Below are 9,363 nucleotides of genomic sequence, written 5' to 3'. Positions count from 1 at the left end.
GTGATGGGTATTCGAACCCACGATCCTGAGATTGCGAGTCGAGCGCCCTAACCACCTGGCCATGCCGGGCTAGCAAAGTTAACGCTAGCTTGTGATCTGTAAAGCATGTCGAAGTTGATACGAACATTATTGGTTACACATTTTAAATAGAGTGTTGTTTACATTTCTGAAAAGAAACAGAAGCATTGCAAGCCCTGTAGTAGACACCACGAGCTCCGGTAACGTTGCCCCTTTCATTTATTTTATTTTTGCTTTACAGCAGGCCGAGCGAGGCCTCATAATTAGCTGGACTGTAAGATCTGCGAGTGCTAACTTCAGCGTCCCGTTACCGCAAAACAATAATAATAATAATGAATAGATAATATAGCGCTCGGGCACGTGGGGACCGTGGTGCTTTGTACAAGTTACGGTCTAATCCCACTATTCGGTCAAACAAGAGTAGCTCAAGAGTTGGCGGTGGGTATTGTCTTTCCTCTAGAACAGCTAGCCCTTGAGTAGCTTTGTCGAATATCTGTAAACAAACAAATCAATTTACAGCATACCAGAGAGTACAATTGAGAATACAGAGTAACATGCATTATTAATAACTTATCTTTTACAGAGTAACATGCGTTATTAATAACTTATCTTTTACAGAGTAACATGCGTTATTAATAACTTATCTTTTAGGAATATATATACGTTTAAAATAAAAAAATAAAGTATAGAACAATTAAAATGAGGAAATACCTTTGGTTAAAACACTGAAAATGAGTTTCTATGTTTTTTATCCGTGCTATTTTTAACTTATTTCGAAAGTTTATTTGCTGTCTTAATATGGAAGATGAGTCTGAAATATAATCCATTTGTTGATCATTTATTTATGCACAGATTTTTTTTGCATGTCCCACATTAAATTAAGGAACAGGTATTATCTTAGTTTTGCTGAAATTTTATGTTATACGCTAATTTCACTGTCTTTATTAAAAATTTCAATTTCAGTTCATAATATAAAGTTAATGGTTAACAGTCTTCATTGTTTACTGTGCTCGATATTTTATTTTCTAAGTACGAAATATCTTAATATTTCTTATGCCTTTAAGCTTTCTTTAAAATAAATAGCTACATTTAGAGCTGCAGGATAACGTGATAAATACAAATGTTTAAATGTCAGCATGAAATTTACTAATTTAATCAGTTTCCGAACAATGCATGTATTGAAATATAAATCTGACAGAATGAAATTTGTTTGGTTGGTAAACTTGTTATATCTTGAATTATACAATGAATTTAATCTGAATGGAGATTTTACTATTGGTTTTATTATACCCAGTGAAATAACATGGTACTTTTTATTTTGAAACAGCATGGTGACCGTGAAAAGCCTGCCTCAGTAGTATGTATTTCTGTCTACTGTTTTATCTTGGTACTGCATGACTCATGCACAACGTAGTTTTATATATTGTCAAACAGTAATATTGAAGATACCAGAATTTCCACAAGTACTGAATTCACTTAAAATACTTCTTTTTAAATAGATTTTTTGCTAACTTTATAAAACTGTTTTTGTTATTATATATTCTTACAAATAATACTGGCGGGTCCAGGGTTTTCGTAAGAAGAGTAATTTAGTGTGGTGGGAGATTAATGGGCACACTTTAAGTGACAAGATATTAAAGAAATCGGCTTCAGGGACAACCTTAGCTTTTAGAGGATGGGGATAGGAGGGCGTACCTTGGCTACCCCCTATGCTGGACCCGTCAGTGAGTGAAACTTCAATGTTTAATAAGCTAGGAGCATGTAATAATGCTGGAGGAATGTGTTATCACAACAAGTATCATAATTGTAATTTGTGGATGTTTTATATTAATCAGACATATTCGAGTATTTTAATTGCTAATAATAATGAGGCTAAAATTTGTTGATGTTATAAGTTTTAACTTTAAACAAGTTCATCGAAGGTTTTGATATATCATCAGGAGTTCTACGTTTTATGAGTGTAGTTCAAAGAATACCACCATTTGTAAGCATATCGAAAAAGACGAATACATATCATGAAAACTTGGTTCCAAACGTCTACGAAAGTTGAACAACAACTAAGCACTAGTGTTTGATGTACATAAACTACCTCTAACAATAGTCGTGCCGTTTCTGGGTTTTTAAGTTCAAAAAAGTTAACATTTTACAATATTCATATCTACAAATTTTGCTGAAAGTAATCTTTAAACTTCAGTTACATATTAAACGTGTTTTTTTTTCTTTATAAGGATAAGATTTGACTCGAACACTATACTATGGCAGATGTATGTTGTTTACAAAATTACATTTTTCTGTTGTAAACAGATTTATATTGGTTTCATTACAGTTGACCTGGCATTGCCAGGTGGTAAGGACATTCAACTCACAATCTAAGGCCCGCGGGTTCGAATCCTTTCTCCAAACATGCTCGCCCTTTAGAATGTGGGGTCTTTGTAATTTAACGACCAATCCTATTATTCGTTGGTAAAGAGTAGCACAAGAGTTGGCGGTGGGTGACGTTGACTAGCTGCTTTCCCTCTAACCTACCACTTCAAAATTAGGGACGGTTATACAGGTAGCACTCAAGTAGCTTTGCAAGAAATTCAAAGCAAACAAACAATGTACGGTGCGCCACCTAGTGACATGAATAAAAATCGTCGGAAACCGAAAGAAAGAAATCATTCCAATACTTTATTCCCTTTGTTCTCCTGAAGAAGAATAGTCAACTATTCGAAAGCGCTCGAGTTTTTGGGTCTTTTTTTTTTTAATTCATTGCACCTTTTGTGTCTGAGCCTGTGTGCTAACTTTTTGTTTTTTTATCAGAATTCCAAACTTACATACACTTCAACAACACGTGTAACGACATATCATGCCATAAAGACTCTAACATCCTCTGCTCTGCAGAAAACGCAAGAATATATCAAATACAGGAGATTTTATTAATTAGACGTTTGGAGCCAAGCCTTAATGATACACCTTCGTCTTTTATGAGTGAAGTGTTGTTTTAGAATTGAAATTTGGATTAAATCATTATTGAAGAGTTATATTCATAAAATAAAATCATTTAAAGCTATATTACTAACTGAGATTACGTGATAATGTCGTTGCTACTATATATGTACATACCAGACAAAAATAAACAAGCACGTAAATTATAGGGATTTTCAGGAACAAGGTTAGGTTATTTTCATAATTCCTCAGTGGCAAAATTGGGTTAAAATTTTAAGTCACTGTATTAAAATACCTTTTCTGTACAATGAGTAATAAGTCGAGCACTGCTAATTAGATCACTTTTGTGACTATTGATGTCAAAGAGAGTAACACTTAAACCTTTTTCATTGTGTAATTACCGGAATTTTTCTTATTTACATTTTCTCGACAGATGACAACACTTAGTGAATCAAATTTTGAGAGAACGCTTTCAAAAAGCAATACAGATTGGGGTTCCGAAACGCCACGCTTGTTTTTAGATATTTTATTTTATAAATATAATCATTTATATTAGTTAGACCATCTCTCAAGACCAAGGAAAAAGGTTGCTCAGCGCATTGGCTTTGAATGTTTATTGTCGCGGCTTACTAGGTTTTTTTCTCATATTAGTTCTAGAGCAGTTACAGAATTAGCTTAAAGTATAAAAGACGTTTTTATCTAGTTACTACAACATTTACAGAATACTAAGTATGATGAGGAGCAGAGAAAACAGATTACTTTTACAGTAAATGAAACATAACAGTTATAAAATGTCTGTGAAATATTAGGAATAGAGAAACAAGTTTTTTTAAGGGAGATAAATTCGTTTAGATTATGATTATAATTTCGTCCAGATTAGATTATAATTTTAGCAAAACATCACTATATTGAGAGATTCGAGAAGAAATTCATATGATTTAATCAAATTTTGAAAAATAATCTATTGTTTTCTTATTTCTTTCTTTACTCTGTTCAATATACTTTACATCTTAAACGTGTTTCGTTCTCAAGATCGAATCTCGAAAGTTGGAATGGAAACAAAAAGCTTCATCCAAAGTTGGTTCAATGGACAATGTTAAGCATAAACCGGGTGGTGGTCAGACAAAGGTCAAGTCAGAAAAGATGATTTTAAAGGACAAGGTTTCTTCTAAAGTAGGTTCACTACCTGCTTCAGAGAAAGCTAGTAGTCAAGGTTCAGAAACTAAGGTAAGAAATACTACTAGTTTAGTGTTTATTAATGGTGGGATATTGTAAAATAAAAACGTTTACTTTAGTGATTTTAGTTTCTCGTTATTGCAGAGTAGTTTTGTATTTCTAGTAAATTCTTGAATTTCCTTTGTTCAGGCATGATTTCAATTCCTATAGCAGAAAATGTTTCCTTGGTACGCACAGTCCATTAATCCTGAGCTCTAGCGTTCAAGAAAACTGTTCTTAAACGTAAATTGAAACCAAGTTTAGAAAAAAAAATACTCAGTGGTCTCTGAAGCTGTAAGTTTTTCATAAGCAAATATTTTTTTTGTAATTGTGATAGTAAATCCTTATACTGTTTAACGTGCCAAGAACTTAATATTATAACCAAAAATAATGTATTATCTTCCCTTTCTAGAGCCCTATTCATCCATCTTCCCCACAGTTCGATGAGCAATCACAACTTCCTCCAGTAGATGAACCTTATGATGAAGAGCCAACAGAAACAAATGAACAAGAAGATGAGGCAACAAGCCAGAAACCAGAAACTGCAGAAGAAGCTCTTGGGCTACAAGATGATGAATCTAAGCCCGAAGTGGTAGAAACAGCAACAGAACCAGAAGCGACGAAAGAATATAAAGATGAAGATGCTGCAACAGAAGACAAACCAGAAACAACAGTTTCAGCTGAACCAAAAACAGCAGGGGGAGTTACGCCAGAATCTACAGGAATAGGAGTAGACCACGAGAAAAGTGAAACGAAGGATGCTAAGGATGGCGATGTAGCTGAAAAACCCCCAGTGGAGTGCTGATGCCCATTGTGTGGTGTAAACAATACTGTGTTTGTCAAGCTAGTGTCTAGATAGTGAGATATAACTCTTGCAAATTAACTTCTCCTTACATGTTTCTAGCCAGGTCCAGATCTTTTTTTGTTGTTGTTGTTGTTTTGCTTTCAGGGTTAAAAATTTGACAGTCGTAAGTAAATGTAAATTTCAGCTTTTTATTATTCATATTGAGTCTTTTGAACCTTGTCTTGGCTAAGTAATAATATATATATATATCAGTTATTCATTGCTTGTAAAGTTGTATCCCTTATTACATCTATAGCAATGAAGAAAAAATAAATTAATAAAAACGTCGATGTCAGAATTTTATAGTTAGCAGTTTAATATTAAAACTGCTCATGACCTGTTAAAACATTATATTGTGTTGTCATACGTAGTTTGTACTTCCTTTTGAATGGTATTATAGAACAAATATTATATTGTGGTTTATGTATAACTCAGAAGATAAGCAAAATACTTAGAAAATATCCCTATAGACAAATCATACCAATCAGAAATGTTGTGTTTAATCTTTATCACTGTTTATATGTTAGATATTAGTAGGATGTAAGATCGTATCGCCATACCATCTTCTCTAATCATGAAATGCTTTTGATATATATATCTGCATGTCCTGCTACGTTGTGTAATGTATCCACTGATGTAGCATGTGTGGCTGAGGATTTTAGCAGGGTTAAATAAGTAGACATTAGCAATTTGAAGGCATTGGCTCATATGAAACTTTATCGAGACTTATTGTATTTGTTATATTGTTTGATTTGAAGCACGCGAGGATAGCAATGATAATTTAGTTCAAAATGGAAAAATATATCATTTATGTGATTTTAAAAACATTTGAAAATGTCATGATAAGAGTTTTACGTGATACTTTATAATTAATTACATCCTATATGATCCATCCAGAATAATGTCCCTCCCTGTGACAATTTGATTTGAAAGCCGATAATTTTCTTTTATATAATAATTATGACATTGAAAAGCGGGTATCTGTTGCTTTGTGAAGACTATAAGCTTTGTTTTGGTTATGTCTTTGCTCTTAGAACCGTCTTGAATTGCTGATTTTTCCAGAACAAGTGGTAGGGATACGGTAAAGAGACCATTAATATACGAGCTGAAAATATTTGTTTGCTCTTATGTTTTGGAAAACAATTTTATACAAAGCGTCAACAATAATTATGCGACCTCTCACCTGCTTCATAAACGTATATGTTCAATGTGATAAATCACGTAGGGGAAAAGTTTCGTTTAGTAAGATATTTAGTTTAACGATTGCCTAAGTGCGTCCCCCGGTGAGTCAGCTGTAAGTTACAATACTAAAATACGGGGGTGCGATTCCCCTCGGTAGACAGAGCGCAGTTAGCCCATCGTGTAGCTTTGCGCTAAGAATAAACAAAAACAACAGCCTTAAGTGCCGAATGTAGAAAAGAATTGTGAGACATTGATTTCTAGAGTGCCTATTTTGCTCTTGGAAAACAAAGCATGCGTTATATTAGTTTAGTAATACAGTATAAAATACGTGGAAGACATATCTTTCGTGAAGTTATTTTCATTAAGAAGATTATAAATCAGTGCCTGAGGAGGGTAAATTTAGAATGTGATACAAAAAATGTATTGTTATTTCAACAATTGTAAAAAACGCCAAATATAGTTACAATACAAACTAAAAAAAAAAATCCTTCTTTTTGAGCACATCTCGTATCTCCAAGAATTGAGAATACTTGAATATGTGCTAAGAAAATATAAAGGAAAGCGTTTTCCTAAAATGAAAGATGATCGAAATGATATCTGGGTTTAAAAAGAAGAAGTTCGTGAATACATCAGAGTCCTTTTTTTTAAATCTCAAGCTGAAAGTATTGAATATTTGGATAAAGAAGAAACATTTGATATATTTCTTTACGAAATCAATAAACACGTGTATTGGACAACTGATCAGATATGGTAAGACGTCGTTGGAACTTGTACTGAGAAAAAAAAACTATCAGATAAAAGCTGAAAGTTCTTTTTTTCCTCTCTTGTTGCTTAGGTAGTGTCAAACTTTGAAAGAAGGTTTTTCTTAGTTTGTAGAAATCTAAAAGCCCTCCTTCGAATGGAATGCAAGTTGGCAGAAAGTATGTATTTTATGTAAATGTTAGAACTGCTATACTTTAACTATGTGCTTATTAAATCTATTTGTGGTTTGGTGACTCTTACGGTAAGCATGATTTGTATGGTTGATGGTCTGGTTTGTTTTATATAATTAAATCGAATTTTTAACGTGAATCTCTAATAGGGATTAACAATTTTACTTCTTTGCATAGGAAAATTAATTTTCGATGTTTGCGCTAAACTTGTGTTGCAAATGCCTCCTGCATGAATGATACCATTCCTCATGTCTCTCTCGCACGAACGATGTTCATAGATTTTTCTATAAACTTCAAATTGAGTTTTTGAAACAAGATGTTTTATAAACAGTATATTTTAATGAAGGATTCAACATCTAATGCATTTAGATAGTTCAACATTCTGGAATTAAAATAGTTTTAACTGGTACAAAGTTTTAAAAGTTTCTATGCTAACAGTAATTCTGGCTTTTCGTTTTTTGATTTATATCAGTCCAATTAAGGACCTAGGAAGTGAACATGAACCAGTCCATTCGGCTTTGTTGAAGAAGTATTTAACTTCACCACAATTTGTTCAGAAATTAAACGTGGTTAATCCTCAAGTTTAATAACTAATGAATACAGAAACCAATTTCGCGGTATCTAGTTGTCTCCATTCTTTTAAACTTTCATTCTAGAACAAACTATCTAACGAATTATTTTGCTCTGATGGTGAATTAGAGAGCTCGTACTTTTTATAAGTCTAAAATAACATCTGTAAAATTTGATGTGTGATAGAGTCATAAGGTTTAAACAAGTTCCTTAATTTGTTGTAAACTAAAAATGAAAAATAGATCTAGTCGATCTTAAACGAGTTTAAAAAGTAATTTTATATTTGTGAATGTAACGTTAACGATGTGATAAGATCGTGTTAATGCTTCAATGGAGCGTAAGAAATTATATCAAAATTGTTTGAAATGAAATATGTAACTTTAGTACAACCAATAATTTACTTCAATGATTATTTTACTGCTAAAAGGGACAATATTAACTTGATAATATGAGATATATTACTAAAAGTATCACTTGATTTAGAGTAATTTTTTGGATGGTAAACTAAGTAATTTATTAATACTTGAGATTTATATTGTTTTAAAAACTGACTTATCGGAATAATATTTTACACACATAAGATCTAGTATAACTTACTTACGTAGATTTTGTTGTTCAAAAGTTACGTAAATGTGACTTTCAAACTAGTACGTAAAACCCTGAGTGTTTATCTAATCTAAATGAAAAATGTATATGATTAAATGGCTTTATAGTTTTGTAAATGTATGGAAAGTCCTGTGTCTACAGGCTACAGTAGTGTATGGTTTGAAGGACCGAACTTGTTTGTATGAAGCTGATTATGAGAAAAACTGAAAGCAGATTACAATAAGACTTGTTTGTGTTTTTGCATAATTTGCTTTTACTCTTTGTCTACTTGATTCTGTAAACAAGATCACACGTCTGTATTTTTAGAGCCTTCCAATAAAGTTGCGCCGTGAAATAATTGGACATTGCTCTTGGAGTGACCCATTTACATGTCGCATTTTTAGTTGTGCGCTTAACGTCCTGTCTTTTTCTTCTAAATAAATCTTAATAAATATTCCCTCTCTTTGACCCCACTCAAAACGTCTTTTCTTAACAACACGTAACACTTATTGTCTCACTTTGATTACCCTGAGCGATTTATTTCTCTTCTTATATATGTATAGTACTTTCTGTCTCTCTACTCTTAATGTGTACCAGTTCCTGTCTCTCTTTGACATTATAACACTTCCTCTCTGTGCTTAACTATACTGAGTATTTTCCCTCTCTACCCTTAACGATATGTAGTATTTCCTGTCTCCATTTGATGATATAAAACACTTCCTGCGTATTCGTAACGATACGTACCATTTTCTATCTCTCCTTAATAACAGTATATAATATTTCACAACTTTCCTTGATTACACTGAGTATTTTTTTGTACTTAAGGAAATGTAGCACTTTCTGTTTCTCCTTAACAATATGTAAAATGTAGAAGATAAGGTTTAAACTAAGACAGCTGGGATATCTTGAGGCTGATTCACGTAGGCCACAATTCCTTATAACAGTTAACTAATCTTCAAGGTACCGACAGCTTCTGTGGGATATGAGACGTTTTTGCTTCTCGAACATATCAGATATTCTTAACATGACTATATATATATATATATACTTAACATGGCTATATATATATATATATATATACTAACTATA

General features: G+C 32.6%; 1 protein-coding gene across 4 annotated transcripts in view; it reads left to right on the top strand.

Annotated features, from left to right (window-relative positions):
* LOC106458063 (microtubule-associated protein 2-like) overlaps positions 1 to 8,637 on the top strand; it is a 61,965-nt gene extending 53,328 nt beyond the window's left edge. For 3 of the 4 annotated variants that reach the window (XM_022384197.1, XM_013917519.2, XM_022384195.1), the window contains 3 exons: positions 1,346 to 1,375; positions 3,979 to 4,173; positions 4,574 to 8,637. In XM_022384197.1, coding sequence (XP_022239905.1) covers positions 1,346 to 1,375; positions 3,979 to 4,173; positions 4,574 to 4,966 — 618 coding nt within the window. In that variant the 3' untranslated portion in view covers positions 4,967 to 8,637. The remainder of the gene's footprint in view (positions 1 to 1,345; positions 1,376 to 3,978; positions 4,174 to 4,573) is intronic. The other variant, XM_022384196.1, reaches the window with a different exon arrangement.
* Positions 8,638 to 9,363: the final 726 nt, after the last annotated feature.

This window comes from Limulus polyphemus, unplaced genomic scaffold, assembly GCF_000517525.1.
Source record: "Limulus polyphemus unplaced genomic scaffold, Limulus_polyphemus-2.1.2 Scaffold411, whole genome shotgun sequence".
NCBI classification, from domain to species: Eukaryota; Metazoa; Arthropoda; class Merostomata; order Xiphosura; family Limulidae; genus Limulus; species Limulus polyphemus.
This window is presented reverse-complemented; position numbering and strand designations above follow the sequence as displayed.